Below are 18,944 nucleotides of genomic sequence, written 5' to 3'. Positions count from 1 at the left end.
AAAATACTTCCCTCGGGGAATAAGTTTTCGCAGATTTGTTCCGGACATTATTGTAAAAAATATATATTTCAAAACATAGGTATCTTGCACATATGACTTCTGCATATACTAAATGAGAAATACAGGAGCAGTATTTCACAAATACTGAACCGGAAACGTTATGCACGGATGTTAAAAAATGAGCCATAATTGTGTCAGGATCTATTTACTGTACTACTGCAGTAGTACTATTACTTCCTGTACTACGCAGTATTTTCATTTACTGCGCTGTCTGTGTCCACAGTGACTGTTGTTGCTGTATATTCTGAAATCGCGCTGAACAGCCAGGTAAGCCTCCCGTGACTCGCGTGACATCAAAAATTGACATGATTTTGATAATGTGTTTAGGGATAGGTTTAACAGTCAGGGGTCCAACTGAGGCTAGTAGGAGGGGTTGGAGGGGGAGGGGGATGCAACCTGAACAAACTTTCCAGTTATTGCCTTGCAGTGTTGGATTTAAGGTCAACTAAGGGACTAAAAAAGTTTGTGTTAAAGTTTTATTACACCTTGTGCAGAAAAAGCAATGCATTATGTGTCAGCTCAAATCTTGACTCTCGCCAGATTCATATAAAACCCCCATGCCACCTAAAAGAGACGCAGGAGCGCAAACACAACCACCAGTCAAGATGATAAGGATCGGCCCCGACGCGCAGGGGTTTGGCTGTGACACAGTGGAGGATAAGTACAGGATGGCTGAGGAATCCAGCTACTCACCTTTTCCCAATAACGAGGTTGGAGAATATTACGTTTATAATTAAGCATTCAAAAATTGCTTTTCTCACAGCTACACATAACAATTTGTTCAACATTTGTTTTCTTCTTCTGCAGCAAGACAACATTGATTTTGATGAAGAAAATGTTTCAAGTCCAGGCATCAGGACAGACACCATCAGCCTCCTTATGAAAGTAGAGCAACTGCAGGCACAACTTAAGTACGAGCGCAGATGTAGGATTTTGGCAGAGAGAGAGCTGAGGGAGCTGAAAGGTGGGTGGAAAAAGTTGTTGAGTTCTTATTTTTAATATGCAACAAAAAATATAGCTGCTGAGACCACACATATTTACTTTTGTTTGTGACTAATTTTTATCACAAGAGCAGGGCTGCAGATTTCAGTGAGGTCGTGTATTTGTCATTTTTGTAAAGATGGAAGGGTTAATGTAGAAAAAATATATAGTTTACAAAGTAAGGTTGAAGGAATTTATTAATAAGGCACATTTCGACAACAAGGCAATTCTGTATGCTTCTACGAAGACATCTTAAAATCAAAACAAGGCGCAGACAAAACAATAAAGGGGACTGCTAATGAAATCATTTAAGCAAACAGCAAAAAAATACAGATTCTGCAAAAACAGAAGGGAAATGTATAACTGCTTTAAAATATAAGCATAAAGGCTACAGTGCAATGTTGTTTAGTAAGAATATGTATTCAAAGTATTTGTAAAAACTCCTCTGGGTAGTTTTAAACTGGTTGTGAAACAGATTCAAATCAATTCTGGTACCTCTTGATGACCTACAGAAACACACAAGATCATCAGAGATAATATTGACATTTTTATTATGATGTAAGTTGAATGTCTGGAAGTGCTGTGAGGGGTTAGGTGTCAACAGCAAGCCAAAGACACAGCTCATCTTTACAATTTCCAAAGTAAATTTTGCCGAATGAATGACTCATTCGACTCTTAAAAGGAAAATAAATGAGTTTTTTTTCAGGAGTGTACAGAGCAAGATCAGTAAAGTGATTGATGAACATCTTTGCCCACAGGGGGCGCCAAAAACCACACAGACTAAAAGTTCCTCTTAGCAGCTTTAAAGCTATTTAATAAAAATCAGCTGTACACAGGAAAGTCTTCAGCCTCACAACATAGCCTCGAGGTTATGCTGTACTGTTCCTCTCACTTTATTTTTTTAACAGTTTTCAAAACAGTTCTTGAATAAGAATGGTTTTATATGTTAAAAAATAAAGGAAAACAGCTGCTCATTCAAAAACAAAGTATTTCCAGTATACTGGGGGTATTTGCAGGTTTTACCCATAGACTGTATAAAATATGGACGTAGTATGCGTGACGTCACCCATCTGCTCCTGAGCGCTGTTTTGAAGCCAATCGACAGCGGCAGCCATATTGGAAATTCTGAACTCAACCAGGCAGAGGCTGTTTCCGAAATCGCCTACTGTACTAGCAGTACGTACTGATATGTCCAAAATTCAGTATGTAGTAAGTAGTATGTGAACAAGAGCAAAATCTGCAGTATGCCAAAACTCCCCGGATGTCTACTGATTCGGGAAAATATCTCAGTGTGCATCGGACCAGTCTTCCTCGCGTACTGTTTCCCATAATGCATAGCACTCGTTCTGCTTTTTCTTTTTCCTCATTTTTTGACGGGAGGAAATCCGTTTTTGGGTGCTGTGAAAGTTATCAAATTACATATAAACCACTTCCTAACTTTTTAAATCATAAATGGATGCTAAATAAGCTTTTTATTTATCGGCTTCGCCGTTGTTTACTTCCGCTTTCCGAAACCGGAAATCCAGCGAAGTCTGGCTCAGCATGCTGCATGACAGATCGGACAGAACAGTCATACTACATACTAAATTCAAATGCAGTATGTAGTAGGCAATACCTACTGCCTACTACATTAGTAAGTAGTATGTAGCAGGCCGTTTCGGAAACAGCCATAGTGTGACGTAAAGGGGCGGAGTTTGAGCCTCATAGCCAACAGCTATGTGTTCCCGACCGGGAGTCAATTCTGTCATGTCAATATTTGGGCAAAAACTCGTAATCTTAATATCTCTTGAACCGTCGCGTTAGAAATAAATTCATACTGTGAATTGAATTTATTCTGAATTTATTCGTGAATTTATTCTCGATGAATTGCAGATTATAACACTTCCGCATGGGCTTCATCGTTTGAGACCGGAGGTTGCCGCTTGGTTTTACCCTGAGGTTCTTTAAGTCAGTGGACATTAAGTCAACTGTAGAGGCTAAAAATAACATTATTTACAGGTGTGCTTGCAATGTTACATTTTTTAAGAATTAAATGAAATTGATCCTGAAATACTTTTCTTGTGCATTTCATGAACATTTTCTTTAAACATTCCTTTATATCTTACATTAAGAACCAAAACCCTTTTTAAGATACTTTTTGTGGAGTTAATGTGAAAATAAAAAATATGTCAAATAAACTGTTTTCAAATGGAATAAAGGGAATTATTGCAATTGCGTACCTTTTTTAAACAAGGGTATGAAATGATCTGGGAACACATAACTAACTTTTAGAATTTAATAAAAGATTGGCAAAAAAATGCTATTGTTTTCTGAATTCAAGTTTGGTTAAACACATGTTTAAAAGTTGTAAGTGGTTTTACTAAGATCCTTAAAATGCCCTCAAACAATGCTGTAAACACCCCATATAATAACTATAATAATAAAATGTACTCTACTCCTGCATTTCTAAAGTGATCTTCCCCTTCTCCAGAGATGAACGCTCTCATGATGCAGATGAGGCACACAGCACATGAACTACGAGTCACACTGGATCACGTTCTCCAAGGAGGCGAGGCAGCAGTCGCACCACAGGGCTCTCAGGATGAAACTCTCTCTTTCCTGGCTGAACCTGAGGCAGAGATGAGAGCGGTTCATGACATCCCTGAGGTCAGCGCTCATAAACTTAATGTCGCACTTACATATTTTTTCCTGTTATTGCAAATAAAAAACAGTTTGTATATAATTTCCCAGAGGTGGCAATGTCATATCTTGTTTAATGTGTGTTTTCCTCAATATGTGTCTTTTTGTTTGCCCTCAGGATGATCATGTCAACTTTGTGTATCTTGCTGAGAATATTCAAGTGCCGAAAAATCTTTATGAGCGCATTGCAGAGATTGGAGACTATAAGAAGTACACGTCAGCACTACTGATGATCCTTTTTGACAGAGAGACATTGGCCACTCATTCTCTGCAGGGCCGCAGGAGTACTTTCACTGGAGAAGACTGCCACAAGCCTCAGCTGCCACCCGAGATCCTGAGGAGTGTAATTGGTAAGTCTTGTAGATTTGTTGCAGAACTTCTTTGCAGACACTCGTGTGTGACTTTGATTTATCATGTTTCTTCCTTCAGATCATGTGGCGGTCAAGTTTGCGGTCGATGGCAGCCAAATCAAAACTGCAATACGCACAAAGTTGAACAATGAGGACAAACTATTAAAGAAGAGACTGGGTTTGGGCAAAGCTGAACACAAAGCTGTTATTGAACAAAGCCTTTGCCCAGATGCTTCACTCCTGCCTGAAAATGGAGCCATGAGAAGTGATTCACAGTTATAGCCTTTTTGAGTCTGCCTTAATGTACCGGTCACAATATAATGTTGGATAGTGACAGGTTGCCTTTTTTTAAATGCACAAATCATTGATAAAGTATTAAAATCTAGTGTTTGAAGCTGGTACCTTTTTTTTCAAACTTTTTATAAATCTTCCTTTTTTGTTTTAACAGTTATTTTGTCTTTTGTGTGTGTTCTAAAAAATTAACTTGGTAACAAAGACTTCAAACTGCACTATATAATGTCACATGTGTAACCATGAGTAATATAAAAAGCAAGTGTCTTATGTCATTTGAGGTAGTAGGTGCTTAGTCTGTTAATTATTTACACTGGGTTGAATTTTCAAGCAGCTAAACTTTATGTAAAACATGTTAAAAGTAGAGTATTTAGAATGGTTTCAAATAATAGGGGCGTAGTTGGTAACTTGTTGACGGCAAACTGTGCATTACACCATGATACTGTGTTTCTAGAGTAGTATTTTTGCAGTTGCAAATTATGATGTAAGTGATATTCAATCTTCCTGCTTCCATAACCTTTTTGTCAACTCTCTGTTTGTTGTGTTTGTGTAAGAGTCAATAAAGTTTTATGTTATGTTATACTCTCATGGGAATGGAGTTTTCTTTTCACAAGCAGCCAACAGATGTCAGCGCTGAGCCCTGTCTCTGCTCCTGTAAGCAATGAGCATCCTCCACATCTGCTGTGTAGAGTTAGAAATTGTTAAGGTCAGTGTTATTACAAGTAAAGAGATCAAAGTAAATCAGTGTAAATAAGTGAACGCTGTGTGCCAACTGCAAGAATACGCTGAAGACGTATATAAATACTTAAGCATCTGTTCTTCCTCTGAGAAGCACAATAAAGGAGTGTGTGTAAAGACTGAAACATATCAGACAGCGTGACAGTCCGTGCCACATTCTGATGGATGAAAGAGTGTATGTGTGTTTGTATGTGAGGGGGGGTATGCTGTATGTCAGTGGGTGGCAGTTTGATATACTCGTCATCCCTTGAAAGATAGGATTTGACCAAACTAGTTGTTGGCTCCTCCTTTTCTCCTTTCACCCAGCCAGCTGTGGTGTCTCAGTGAACGCACACTCGCACACACACTCAACACCTCTCTTTATCTGTCAGTGTCAGCTCTCCCTGGGGATCTTCTCCCAGATTTTGCCAGTTCCTGATAGATCTCTTTGAACGTGAACCACAGTTCTAATATATTTGGGAACTCCACCTGAACATAGAGTTTGACGCTTTTTAAGGAACCATTACCATGCTTAGGAGGAACTCAACTTTTTCAAAACTTTTTAGAAGACCTGCAGCCAAAAGTTGCTCGGTAAGTAAGTAGTTTCAGAGAAGCTAGCTTTGATAATCAGTGGAGCTTAAATACATGCGGAAAGTAGTGCATTGATAATTGAAGAAAATCTGTAGCCTTTTTTCTCAGTATGGTGCCATAGCTCTGAATTCCACAAAGGTTTATCCAGTAGTGTATACTTTATCCCCATCAATGCTCTATTTTATTTCATTAAAATAATCAAGGGATTAGAAATACCAGCAAAACACTTACAGCAACACACTATGATAAATGTGTCAGAGAATACAGGAATGTCTTTAAAGGGGTATACAATCTTTACAAATCACACTTTGATTTATGAAGTCCTTTCATTTTGCTGTCTCTTGAACTTATGACAACTTTAGACATGATAATCCTTGTTAAAATTTTGTATTTAATGTTGAATTCAGGGTTTTGAAACACCACAGAATACTTTCAAGCAAACAGTGGTGCTAGAAACCAGTGATATCTAAAGAATATTGAAGATTTCAGTCAGTTTTAGCCAGATGATAAGTCCCATAAGAACATCTCAACTAATCACAGATGAATGGAAATTGATTATTTTGCAGCCACCTCTTATCCATCCATCCATCCATCCATTATCTGGACCGCTTATCCTGTTAGGGGTCACGGGAGGCTGGAGCTTATCCCAGCTGGCTTCGGGCAGAAGGCAGGGTACACCTTGGACAGGTTGCCAACCTATCACAGATAGACACTTATCTTATGCTCTAAAATTATTTTTGTGTTTCATATCAATCAATGTAATTGTTTCTGATTGTGTCCTTTAACACCATTCACTGGTCATTTCCAGTGTCTTAATGTGATTCAACTTTAATTTAATCTATTCAAAGTAGTAGTTATTTTTTTCATAGTTATTTTTGTTCCAACATTACCCATTGAAACTAATACATTTTCATAGATATGCAACAATTATTATTAGTTTTTCATTGAAATGATAACCATTACAGATTATATTGCAGATTGCATTTAAATTGGGTATTAACATAATTAAGAATGCCAGCACAATGGGTGGGATTATGGGGTTTCCCTGCACAGGGTAAATACTCTGTACAGCAGCTTTGTGAGGGATTAAAAAAGCTGTATAATTCTATAATCCTTATTATAATGCAGAAATATTACATGTAATGGTGATTTCTTCCTATTAAAAACTGGCAACAAAGAAGAACCAGAGTAGAGGAAACATCCACTGTGTGTTTCTTTGCTTAACTAATGGTCAGAAAAGTTTTTAAGAGGGACAAATAAACATGAACGTGGCTGAAAATGATCATCTGCCTCAGAGGTAAAAACGTGGACTCAGCATATGCTGAGCTGCAACTGGAACATGAGGAAAATGAGGACACACTTATATAATGTGCATTAAAAATGTACATGTACTACGAGTCCTTCCTGGGGATAAATCTCAGTGCAAACGTGGCATGCCAATAGCTCTCTACCAGAGAAGATTACAGCAGGGGCAGAGCATCAGCAGATTTCTGGCAACCAGAGAGCACATGTATTTAGGACACAGCATCCTCCACAGTCATACATTTCAAATCTGGTTATGATAAATGGAAGATATGAGTATATGTGGAGGCAACATGGATGATCAGAAGTGTGACATAAATACTTGCTGAATACTTTCTGTTTGATTTATACAAAAGAGTCTCACTCTGATCAAGGGTCATGGTAAGAAGTTACCTCTTTGATGGTGTCCAGCAGGGTGACACTGAACACATATTAATCAATGTAGCCAGTTCCCTGCAGCTGGGCTGTAACAAGCACACTCATTATCTTTCATTTCAAAAGGATGGGGACGGATGGAGGAGAGACCTCCATAAATTATTTCTATTGATCCTGTCTCTCTTTCAATAAATACAGAATAACCCTTCTTACATAATCCCACACATGTGAGCTAATAATGATTAAATTACAGTTAGGTTAGTTATTTCAATTATATGTATGGTACATAATAATTTATGTTCTCTTGGAGGTTATGGAGCTTCTGAAGAGTCTTTTTTAAAATATTTACTATTAGTTATTGATACAATTTTAATATGTATATCATCCAATCAGTCAGGGGATCCAAAACAATTATACACTCAAAGGTTAAATGTGTTGTCAACAGTTGTATCATATTTTTTCTTTCTCTGAAGGATCCTGGTCAACTTTTATAATGTCATTTTGATGTCATCGAGGTTATTTTAGCTTTTCCTCTATATCAGACACAGCATTCCACTGCATGAAGAGGAATGCTGTGTCTGATTTTATCAGTTTCATATGTATTGTCATTAATGGCTGCCTTGCTCTGTACCCGTGGGACTTTGCTGCTTCTCTTCCTCCCATGTATGTACATGGGAGGTTTACTCTCCCCTCCTCAGGCTTCCACATATGCACATGGAAGGGCAGGGAGCTCTCATAAAAGAGCCCTACTGCCAAATAGTGCAGTCCTGATGGAACTACCTTAAAACTTACTCTTTCACACTCAAGGAAAAGCAAACTTTTTGCCACAATTATTGTCCGGGCACACATCCCCAAACCCAACACACCTCTGAGTCCTACCAGTTGAGAACCAAGAGTATAGACTACATGTATTTGTATTAAAGGTATATTCTAATAATGCATTACTTGTGAATGACCAGCTAGGAACAAGAGCGTAAAATAAGCAAAGCTACAAATTCTTGTTCAAGCATCTTAGTTTCGAGGCTTAAAACCAGAGGTGAACGAGTCTTCGTGGCGGCTGCCCCTCGGCTCTGGAACAACCTGCCCCAACATATCTGCTCTGCAGGATCAATTGAGGTTTTTAAATCCTCTCTTAAGACTCACCTTTTCTCCCTGGCTTTTAATCAAGGTTGAGTGGACATCTGGCATAATCTTAATTAAATTTGAATTCATTTTATTCTATCTTATTTTATTATATATTTGCACTGTGTTTACGTATTTTAGAATTGTATTTTAGTATTGCACTGTATGTTATGTTTGTCATTTCTGCTGCTTTTGATCTGTACAGCACTTTGGTCAACCCCGGTTGTTTTAAACGTGCTCTATAAATACAAAAACAAAGTTTGAGTTGAGCTGAGTTAGTTTCATGAACTATTTTGGAGCTATGTTAAATAACATCATCCATATTCAATAAAACAGATATCCAAATAACTAACAAGACTTATTTTAACTTTTTTCTTTTTCAATTTTCTTCAACACAGGTGTGAAGTGGATTTCAGTGATGACTGAAGGGTTCTTGTCTCGTCACTGAACAATGGAGGAGTATGGACTACAGATGTTTATTTTGGAATCTTTACAATGAATAATGGAGGAAATCAGGTCAGCACTGGTTCCTGAGCACAATGACAGCAGAACTATTTGGACCCTGCTGCCCTCAGCTCCCAGCAGGCAGTTGGGCACCTTTCCCAACCCACAGACACGCTTCAAGGACCTGACAGGGATATTTTGCATGGTGATGCTGAACATTCTAGCACTTCTAGCCAACACAGCTGTCCTGGTTGTTGTCATCAAAGCTCCACATCTCAGGAAGTTTGCCTTTGTGTGTCACCTGTGTGCAGTGGACCTCCTGTGTGCCATCCTGCTCATGCCTCTTGGGATCATGTCCAGTTCTCCATACTTTGCTGGTGTTATGTTCACTGTCCTGGAGTGTCAGATCTACGTCTTTCTCAATGTGATCCTCATCGCTGCCTCCATCTTTACCATCACAGCAATCAGCGTAGAGCGGTACTACTACATTGTCCACCCCATGCGTTATGAGGTCAAGATGACTCTGAAGCTGACTGCAGCTGTGATAGTGATGGTGTGGGTGGCCTCTGCCGTGCTGGGGTTGTCCACTGTGTTTGGTTGGCCTTCATATAGGAGTCTTGGCTCCATCAGTGCTTCACACTGCTCGCTGCATTGGAGCCACAGCGACCACAGACGAGTCTTTTCTGTGCTCTTTAGTATCACCTGTTTCTGCCTGCCTGCTGTTGTGATCTTTGCAGTTTACTGTAATGTGTACAAGGTGGCCCGTGTAGCCGCCCGTCAGCATGGACCTCTCCCCTTGTGGACAACTAATCAACTAAAGCATCGCTCTGACTCCATAAACAGCCAGACTACTATCATCACAACTCGTAATGCACCACGTAGGATTATGCGAGAGCAGCCTTTTGGTGGGGGCAAAGCTGCTCTCACTCTGGTGGTCATAGTTGGACAGTTTCTGATCTGCTGGCTGCCTTACTTTGCATTCCACCTCCACCTGACACTAAACACAACGCTCAAAATTCCCGAGGGTCTAGAGGAAGCAGTTACTTGGTTGGCGTACTCATCCTTCGCTATCAACCCGTTCTTTTATGGGCTTCTAAACAGGCAGATCAGAGAGGAGCTGTGGAAGCTGAGGCGCTGTTACTCGGCCCGTCCTATGGAGCTGCCAGTTACCAGCCATGACGGCTCATGCCATGAGAACTTCCTGCAGTTCCTCCACAGAACCAGCTGCACCATAGAGACACAGGCAAGCATTGTCACACCCAGTCCAAGAAACACTTTGGATCAAACCGGGCAGACTGGTTTCAGAATACCAGGACAGATCCCAGAGGAGTTCACTTAGATATACCTCACTGTTGTGCAGCAGGACTATTTAAGCTACAAGTTACATGTGATCCACTGGAGTTAAGTTTGACTGTCTTCAATATGTACTGTATCTATGGCTCAAAGCCAAAATATAGCATCAATTATTTATCAATTAGATTTTGTTTCTATATCCCCTTTCACAAATGCACTGCGCTCCTGGAAATTTCCCTTGTCAAACTCCCTATTTGTTTTAATATGAGGTATTAATAATGTTACATTTGTATGAGCATTTCTTTGTTGTATTGTTGTATTAGTTTTGCATGATTTATTAATTTATTATACTCAAGAGACACGTCACTTTTGTTTAAAAAAAGATTGTTTTTTATGTCTTTAAATGTGCAAATAAACTCTGGTTACTGTAAACGTTTCTCATAATAAGTAAGAGTTTAATCCCTCAGTACATTACCAGAGTAAAACCTGTACTTATTTTCAGAAAAAACGGTTATATAAACATATTAAGTCCTGGAAATAAGGCAATACAATAATTATGACCATTTGACCATAGAGTGTTTTCATCAATAATTCTGTATTTCATGACAGCAGGGAATAATTTACGTTTTTTTTTTCACTTGTCTATTTATAATCATTAATCTACTACACTGAAGGGGCAATGAGGTGAAAAACACCACGAGACTAACAGCAGCCTCTGCGTACATTAAAAGTCCATCACATGTCCTGTCAAAGTAGTCTTGAGCTGAAGGGGAAAAACGGACGAGGACCCATGTGCAGAAAAATAAAGGTTTTAATTTTAGAGAGAAAAGGTACAAACAAAGGAACTAAATTCAAAGTGAAGACAATGATGACTAACAATGATCCAGCACAGGACAGGGGAAACAGAGGAACTAAATACATAGAGTAATTAACACAGGTGTGGAACACATGACACAGGTGAAACTAATGAGTGCAATTAAAAAAGGAGGGAAACACACAAGGGCAGGAAGGGAAACATAACACAGGGGAAAATGACTACAAAATAAACCATGAAACAAAACAGACTAGACCAAGAAATACAAGAAAATACACAAAAAGAATACAACACGAGACATGGATCACTTAACACAAGGAAGACTATAGGATAACTTATAACACAGAATAATTATGGGGAGGAACCAAGGCATTAATCACAGACATGACATGAGCTCAGTCTGGTTATTGTTTTGAATAAGTGCCAGCAGAACACTTTCAAATTTCAGAGGGGATCACAAAATAATATGTAAAAGGATGATCTGCAGCAGTAACACAGTATCTATGTGTGCACCTGTTCTGCTGACATTACGTTCAGACAAGCTTTGGCTGCCTCTTTCCTGACCTCTGTGTTGTCCGTATGTCCGTTTCTGAAAAGCCTGTGACTAAGACTGAGTCCAGCTACCACATGATTATATAAGGAGAAAATTCCATTTCATAACAGTGTTAGATTTGAACATCCTCTTTATCTACTGGCAGATCAACAACATAGAACTTATATTTAGTACATTCATCTACAAGCGTGACCTACATTTCAAATACAGTCCACAAACTCATGGACAGGTTGTTCTTGTCAAAACGTGTAAGTCACCAATATCTGTCACATGGAGACAAATGAGGATGGAAGCATGAATGTAAGGCAGGAAACTCGTAAACAGATTCAATGTATAAAATTAACTCCTGGTTTTGCGGTCAGTTTACAATGTTGCTGCTTGTCACTGACAGATAGTTGGGAGAGAAAAAAAACAGAAGAACACACACACAGGCAAAGAAACTGCAACCCAAAAACATGACATAAAGCAATGTATGGACATCCTGGTGTGTAACAAGTATGACAGCACTGTGCTAGTTTATGGACGCTGGTTGTATAAACCTCCACACTGGAGCTGATGCAGCTTTGAAACAGAGTATTGTTAGATTTAAAGGAAACACAGCCAAGAACAAGCAGTGATCTACAAATATAAAGTATGCAAATATGATATGACCATAAACTGTATAAAATATGGACGTAGTATCCGTGACGTCACCCATCTGTTCCTGAACGCTGTTTTGAAGCCAATCGACGGCGGCAGCCATATTTGATATGCAGAACACAACCAGGCATAGTGTGACATAAAGAGGCGGAGTGTGAGCCTCCTAGACGACAGCTACGTGCTCCAATCTGGTAGTCAAGTCAGTCATGTCCTTTTATGAATTGGTGTCTATGTGGTTTCCGGTGTTTCTGCAGCCAGCCTCAAGTGGATTCTCGATGAATTGCAGTTTATAACACTTCCGCATGGGCTTCATAGTTTGAGACCAGAGGTTGCCGCTTGGATATGACTCTAGGTTGGATGTTTGATGTAAAGAAACCAGATTGAACCATTTAAAATAATCTACCCACTCTCCTCTCTCAATTCCACACAAAACATGTTCAATTAATGACTTCTCATCAATTGCAAAAAACATTTCATTGGGATGTACCCAAAATTCAATTGTTAAATCATTTTCAAATGATCACAAATGCTTTGATTTAAAAATTTGTTTGGCCTGTCAAACTCCTGATGTGCAGACTCGGGTGCATCCCTTCACATAGTGGACAGCTTCCATTTGATTGAAAGGGGCAACAATAAAAAACAAATGGTCTTAGATTTTAATGATTTACTTTGTTTATAAATGCTTAAGCTTCAATGAGATGGTTTGGATTTATATATTTTTCCACCATTAAGTGAATGATAAGTGATTTACAAATATTTTTTATGTACTAAACATTCAACAAGAATCACATATACTCAAATACATCAGTCAAGATTTTCAGTCTCTTCTCATGAAGTTAAGGCTATGCAAATTAATTTGAAGTATTTTGAATATCAGATTCATTATGCAATACAATACTATGAAAAGGGAGACAATCAGGTTGATAACAGTATAGTTCAAAGAACTGGCTGCCTGTTTTTTTCAGCCAGCTTCTAAAGTTTGTGATTCAGTTGAATGAATATTCAGGCATGAGCAGTCTGCTTAAGTTGCTAATTAAAGTGAAGGACCTCCCTCCTCAGTGGCAGCTTCTATTGAATCAAGACAAATACACGGACAGTACAAAGCTTATGCATTTAGATCAAACACAAGCACGCTCTCCACTGAAAATGAGAATTCATGGTTAGGTAAGGGAGGTTTTGTGTTCACCATAAATCTAATATAAAATCGGCCTATGAGCTGCAGCTTCTGCTGTCTGTTTACTTTTAACTTAATGTGGTGGTCTGTTGTCACACAGAGAACCACTCTAAAATCAAAGGGAGAGGGATTGATTGATGGTGCTGTCTATTTTACTAAAACTGTTACTGCATCAGTTCTTTCTTCACACAGTGACAACATGGGTTTTCTTAGATCCACATGTACTGTGGCAGCTGCTGAACACACAGGTCCCGAAAACCGTTACAAAGATCAAAGCCAGCATATGCACAGGCAAATATGTTGAACAAAAGTTTCTGTCAAGAATGGTTAGACATATTTGAAAATGCTCTTTCTGTGATCATCTATTAAAAAAGCTTCACCCGGTTAGGGTTAGGGTTTAGATCAAGCGGCAACCTCCGGTCTCAAACTATGAAGCCCATGCGGAAGTGTTATAAACTGCAATTCATCGAGAATCTGCTTGAGGCTGGCTGCAAAAATACTGGAAACCACATAGACACCAATTCATAAAAGACGATCTTCGCAGCATTAATTAACATGTTTACAGCCTGGTTCAAAAAACAGCTTGGCTCTACATAGCTAATTTCTCTATCGGCACACAAAGTACGGGGGGTGAATTTTTTCTTATGCAACGGTTCAGAAGATATTAAGATTCACACTAAGTCTGGTTGAGTTCCGCATTTCTAATATGGCTGCTGCCATCGATTGACTTCAAAACAGCGTTCAGGAACAGATGAGCGACGTCATGGATACTACGTTCATATTTTATACATATATGTCTATGGTTTAGATCAGGGTCTGGAGGGCTGTTTCAAAGAGTCTTTATGCTAAGCTAACCAACTGTTTGCTGTAGCTTCAACATTTGTGGACAGATATGAACACAACAGCCCTGTTATCTGTCAGTAATAAGAAAAACAAGTGGATCTCAAGAAACAACTTTAATTGACTCCTTATAACTAAAAAATGAAGCAAATAAAGTTTTTGGATGCATGGGCTCCTCTACCATACAGTTCCCTGTCCTTAACTACTCCTTTATTTTGGCTATTGTGAAGAGTTTTTAAAATTCACTGTTAAACATTACTCGATGAATATGTTGTTTCACTGCATACAGGGTTGTAGAGAGGAATATCATCCTCACTATTAAATTGCTGATGATTTTCTCAGTGTTCTGTTATTATATAATGTTTGCTCGACTGCTCCAAGGTCACTACTAAATTTCTCTCTGTGCCTCTGCAGCACATACTTTGATAACTGTTGGTCCTTATAGCCTCACATACAGCAGACGTCAGGCAGCTATATGATAATTATTCATGAAATGTTTATTTTAGGTTTTTAGCAAAATCCTATGATAAGGATGTTTTATGCAGTGCTAGTTAAATAAAAACATTTTAGTTTTTTTTTTCTGGTGTGGTTTAAGATTGGAAGCTCTGATCTGGTGATTATACTGTCAACCAGACATGACAAATAATCAGTCAGACCTATTGTACTGAGAACAGCTGGACTGACAGGTGCTGAGCAAAAGCACTGTCTGCATTCCTCGTGTCCCGGATAAGCTGCTGACAGGAACAGAGGGCATGAACTCTGGTTGGAGGTAAAGATACAGATATTTCCCTCACTTACTGATATGACGATGACTTACATAGTAAACGTGTGTGTGGTCAGCACTCAGCAATCAAGACACAATTGTCACCTCTGTGGCATGCATTGCAACACTTGTTATACTATATTTGGCAGTATGTCTTATCTTTGTATAATGCCCTAGAATAACACATGACCTACATTTTTATATACAAAATCTTTGTTTATTCCAAAAGAAATAAATAACTTGGGCTTTTTATTGAGTCTTCAACATTTCAGAATTTTATAATACAAAAGTGTTTGTTACAACCATCGATTCTACTGTGACTTATCATGGGGTGCTTGAAAAAATTACGACAACCACGGGGAACGCATAACTTGCAATTTAAATCTTTCTCTTTTCTCTACTTTTTCCTCCCTCTCTTCCCTTCTATTTTTACCTCACACACTAAAGAACACACACCCTCTCACACTCTCCACTGACCTCACCTGTGCTTCTATGCTCACAAACAAACCCCATCTGGCGAGGTGTGCAGGCCATTAGCATACCGTCGTCACCGGCACTGACACAGGAAACTCTCTGTCATCAACACACTATGTTCTCTCTCAAGCAGCAAGAAACTGTCATTACCATGGAGACTGTGAGGTAATCATATAATACCTCACTTAGGATAAACACTGATGTACAGTTTATGATGTACTTTTAGTTTATGAAGTACAGTACTAGTACCTGATTTTCCTCATTTAGTTGAGTAATCACCTGGTGATGTTTACCTTAAACTCTTGGATACAAATCTTTAAATCTGAAGCACATGGATTTGGCGTGTAGGATTTTATATTTTTGAACAACAGTAATTCAGATTCAGATTCAGATTAAGACAACTTTATTGATCCCAAGAAGGGCAATTAATTTATAGCTTACCATACAACATTTAACATCTACAACACATCCATCATATATACATGCTACAAGTCACAAGTCAAGCATAGGGTCTGTACATGGGACCAGAGGGTCTTTGAAGGACAGCAATAAGTTAATGTAATAAATAAATAACAGTAAGATAAGACAACGATTAAAAGACAATATAGACAATATAATCTCTTGTCATATCAACGTTATTTAAAATGACAAAAATTACTGCCATCTGAGTTTAAAAGCCTGATAGCAGATAGGTTAAAAGGCTTTCGTTAAAAGAACAATAAAAGTTACTTAAAATCCTTTTACTGACATTAAGAGCTCAGCTTTCTCAGCAGGTAAATCCTTTGCTGGCATCTTTTGACAATAGACGCTATGTTGACATCGAAATTCATTTTGGAATCAAACACAGTGAGATAGAAAGGAGAAGGACAAGATGTTTCTTTAGGCTTTACCTTGTATATTTAAATAATTTTAGTAGATAATCAGACCTCTAGCTACTGTACTGCATCATTATCAGGTGAAGATGATGATGATGGTCATGTGAGATGGCCTTGTGATGAAGGTCTGGTAAGTAGCTGTGAAAAGACTGATTAGGTCTCACTCTCTGGGTTCATAGCTGACCTATTAATAGAAGTGAGGACGGCTGGTTAATGAGTCCAAAGGTTGACAAAGGTGAAAGTGTTTTTCATAAAAGCATGTTGTGAAACATATTTTTACTCCAGGCAGAGAGCAGAGACCTGCGCACCTTATACGCTCTTTATCTCTCACAAACGATTTTATGCTAACACACAATAAAACCCCCTGTTGTTTCTGTGAGTGACGCTGTGTACAGTGTCCTGTAAGAGCAAACCAAGGCAGTGATGCATTGTCATGGCTGACTGATTAACTGGTTTGCATAAGGGACAGTATAAAAATGGGTCATATATGAGGAGAGTGTTTTATATGAAATATTCTAAAAGCAGGACACTCTAAACTTTAAGAAAGAGTTGGATGAGTCGCTTTCTGTGATTACATTTTTTTTTTCTTATTAGCATGACTGGTTCGCAAGTCAGACAGACAACCTTACCACCACCTTACTTACTGCTGCTGATTAACACCTTCAATGTTGGTTATTATATTTTAATATTTCTTCTTCTTCTGTTATTTTTTTGTAATTAGTATTTGTCACAATAGGATCATTTTTACCCTCATAAGTTTGTTGTTATAAGAATGAAGCTTAAAGAAAGTAGGGCTAACATTTATCCCATTACCAGGATACAACTCCAAACATGTCAGTGTTGTCAGTGTTGTTTTATACCTCTTGAATGTGTCAAGAGGTTCAACACACTCACTTTCTGCACTACTACATTGTATTTACAGCGTAGTTTGTGCAAACATCCTTTATATATGCTTCCACTAGGTAATAGCACGAGCAAACACTCAATAAATCCCCCTGTTATGCAGATGACACTCACTTAAATTTATCAATGAAGCCAGAGGAAATCAATCAGCTGACTCAACTAGAAGCATGCACTGCAAAAGCTCAAATTCTTACCGAGTGAAATTGTCTCATTTTTAGTTAAAATGTCTTATCCCACTTGATTTAAGATAAATTTACTTAACAAATAACATTTGAGCAAGATAGAGGGACTTGTTTTAAGACAATGCATCTTAAATATCTTGTTAAGTCAAACATTTTTTAAATGACATTTTTGAGTTGTTATTTAGAAGAAACAAGGTTTATTTTACATTTCATACATCTTTCAAGCTGAGATCTTATTTGTAGAAGACGGATAATCTTGATTTAAGACAAACCCTTTTATTTGATAAATGCATTTTATTGGAGAATCTATCAGAGAACAGCTCCATTGATAAAAGAAAGATAAGTTGTTGTTTTTAAGGGTGGGTTACAGTTTTCAGGCACTGTTTCTTCTAAATCAGATCAAAATATACATCCTCAAACTACATGCACACAATGATACACCTACTTTTGAGCATAGCTGGCTTAACCTAAAAAACAACATGACTGTATAATAGTATATCCAGCTAGCTATGAGAAGACATTATATCTAAAAATGCTCAAATTAAACTTTGTAACCTTATTTCAAGTACAAGATGGTATAAAACCTAGATAAGTGCTGCTCTTTGAGTTTAAAAAGATACTATTTTTTAGCATTCCTGGCTTATTCTGAGACACTAAGCTTTTCAGTTTCCATTTTTTCCAGTGTGTCTTAAAGACCAGGATGACCAGAAATATTCTGCTGCTTAACTCAGACAGAACTACAGTTTTTGTTCTTGGCCTGACACCTCAGAGATACATTTGCTAATGAAATAACTGCCTTAGATGGTATCAGCCTGGCATCCAGCACCACTGTTTAGGAATCCTTAGGATTTATCCTTCAACTCCCAAATAAAAAAACATTTCAAGCACAGCCTTTTTTCACCTTCACAACATTGCAAAAATCAGACTCATCCTGTCTCAGAACGATGCAGGAAAAAGTTGTGTCCTGAGAGTCGCTGAAGACTCTTCAGCTGGTCCAAAACACTGCAGCTGAGTACTGATTGTCTGTTTCCACCCACCCCTCTCTTTCTTAATCACCCTTTATCCTTCTTTCCAATCACAACACAATGGCAGCGGGATTGCTTTTCAACATGAGTCTGGTTCTTTTTGAAGTTTCTGTCTGTTCTTCTTTGCCACTGTAACTTGCTAATACTGCTCTGTGCTAAGTGCTCTGCTCATAGTGGATTAAGATAGGATTAGATTGAATCTTTGAATAAGATCTGTGTCTTTTGTAAATCAAAATAACAAAGCGTAAGGTCTAGACCAGCTCTCTAAAGCATCTTGAGATAATATGTGTTGTAAATTGGTGCTGCATAAATAAAGATTGATTGATTTCAGAAAATCCTTTCCTGCGGTTTTAGTGAATGAAATATAATATCAAAGTATTCTTGAGACATAATATTTACTGCAAGTTAAACTAATCATAAAGAGATAAATAGTACATAGACTGGGATCTATGTGCCCATAACCTTGGCTGTCTGTGCAAGCAGCTCATTATGGTCTG

General features: G+C 38.2%; 2 protein-coding genes across 4 annotated transcripts; both read left to right on the top strand.

Moving 5' to 3' along the window:
* Nucleotides 1–70: 70 nt before the first annotated feature.
* On the top strand, nucleotides 71–4,943 carry LOC117812335. 3 transcript variants are annotated; one of them, XM_034683045.1, is made up of 6 exons: nucleotides 71–327; nucleotides 601–770; nucleotides 868–1,024; nucleotides 3,512–3,687; nucleotides 3,995–4,070; nucleotides 4,150–4,943. In XM_034683045.1, the coding sequence occupies exons 2-6, from the start codon at nucleotides 618–620 to the stop codon at nucleotides 4,350–4,352; spliced, it is 765 nt and encodes a 254-aa protein (XP_034538936.1). In that variant the 5' UTR covers nucleotides 71–327; nucleotides 601–617; the 3' UTR covers nucleotides 4,353–4,943. The 3 variants fall into 3 exon arrangements, with proteins under 3 accessions (XP_034538936.1, XP_034538920.1, XP_034538926.1); XM_034683029.1 differs by having other exon boundaries at nucleotides 80–327; nucleotides 3,839–4,070; XM_034683035.1 differs by lacking the exon at nucleotides 71–327 and adding an exon at nucleotides 452–521 and having other exon boundaries at nucleotides 3,839–4,070.
* Nucleotides 4,944–8,890: 3,947 nt separating this feature from the next.
* Nucleotides 8,891–10,469, top strand: si:ch211-213o11.11 (probable G-protein coupled receptor). The gene has a single exon (XM_034691872.1). It carries the CDS (start codon nucleotides 8,971–8,973, stop codon nucleotides 10,249–10,251), a length of 1,281 nt encoding a protein of 426 aa, XP_034547763.1. The 5' UTR covers nucleotides 8,891–8,970; the 3' UTR covers nucleotides 10,252–10,469.
* Nucleotides 10,470–18,944: the final 8,475 nt, after the last annotated feature.

Source organism: Notolabrus celidotus, chromosome 1 (assembly GCF_009762535.1).
Source record: "Notolabrus celidotus isolate fNotCel1 chromosome 1, fNotCel1.pri, whole genome shotgun sequence".
Taxonomy (NCBI): Eukaryota; Metazoa; Chordata; class Actinopteri; order Labriformes; family Labridae; genus Notolabrus; species Notolabrus celidotus.
This window is presented reverse-complemented; position numbering and strand designations above follow the sequence as displayed.

Bases quoted from the DNA above. Each gene is read 5' to 3' on its own strand.
- LOC117812335 (XM_034683029.1), top strand. From the start codon at position 618: ATGCCACCTAAAAGAGACGCAGGAGCGCAAACACAACCACCAGTCAAG. The intron at 771-867 runs GTTGGAGAATAT...CTTCTTCTGCAG, and splicing joins CACCTTTTCCCAATAACGAG to CAAGACAACATTGATTTTGA. The intron at 1,025-3,511 runs GTGGGTGGAAAA...CCCCTTCTCCAG, and splicing joins AGAGCTGAGGGAGCTGAAAG to AGATGAACGCTCTCATGATG.
- si:ch211-213o11.11 (XM_034691872.1), top strand. From the start codon at position 8,971: ATGGAGGAAATCAGGTCAGCACTGGTTCCTGAGCACAATGACAGCAGA.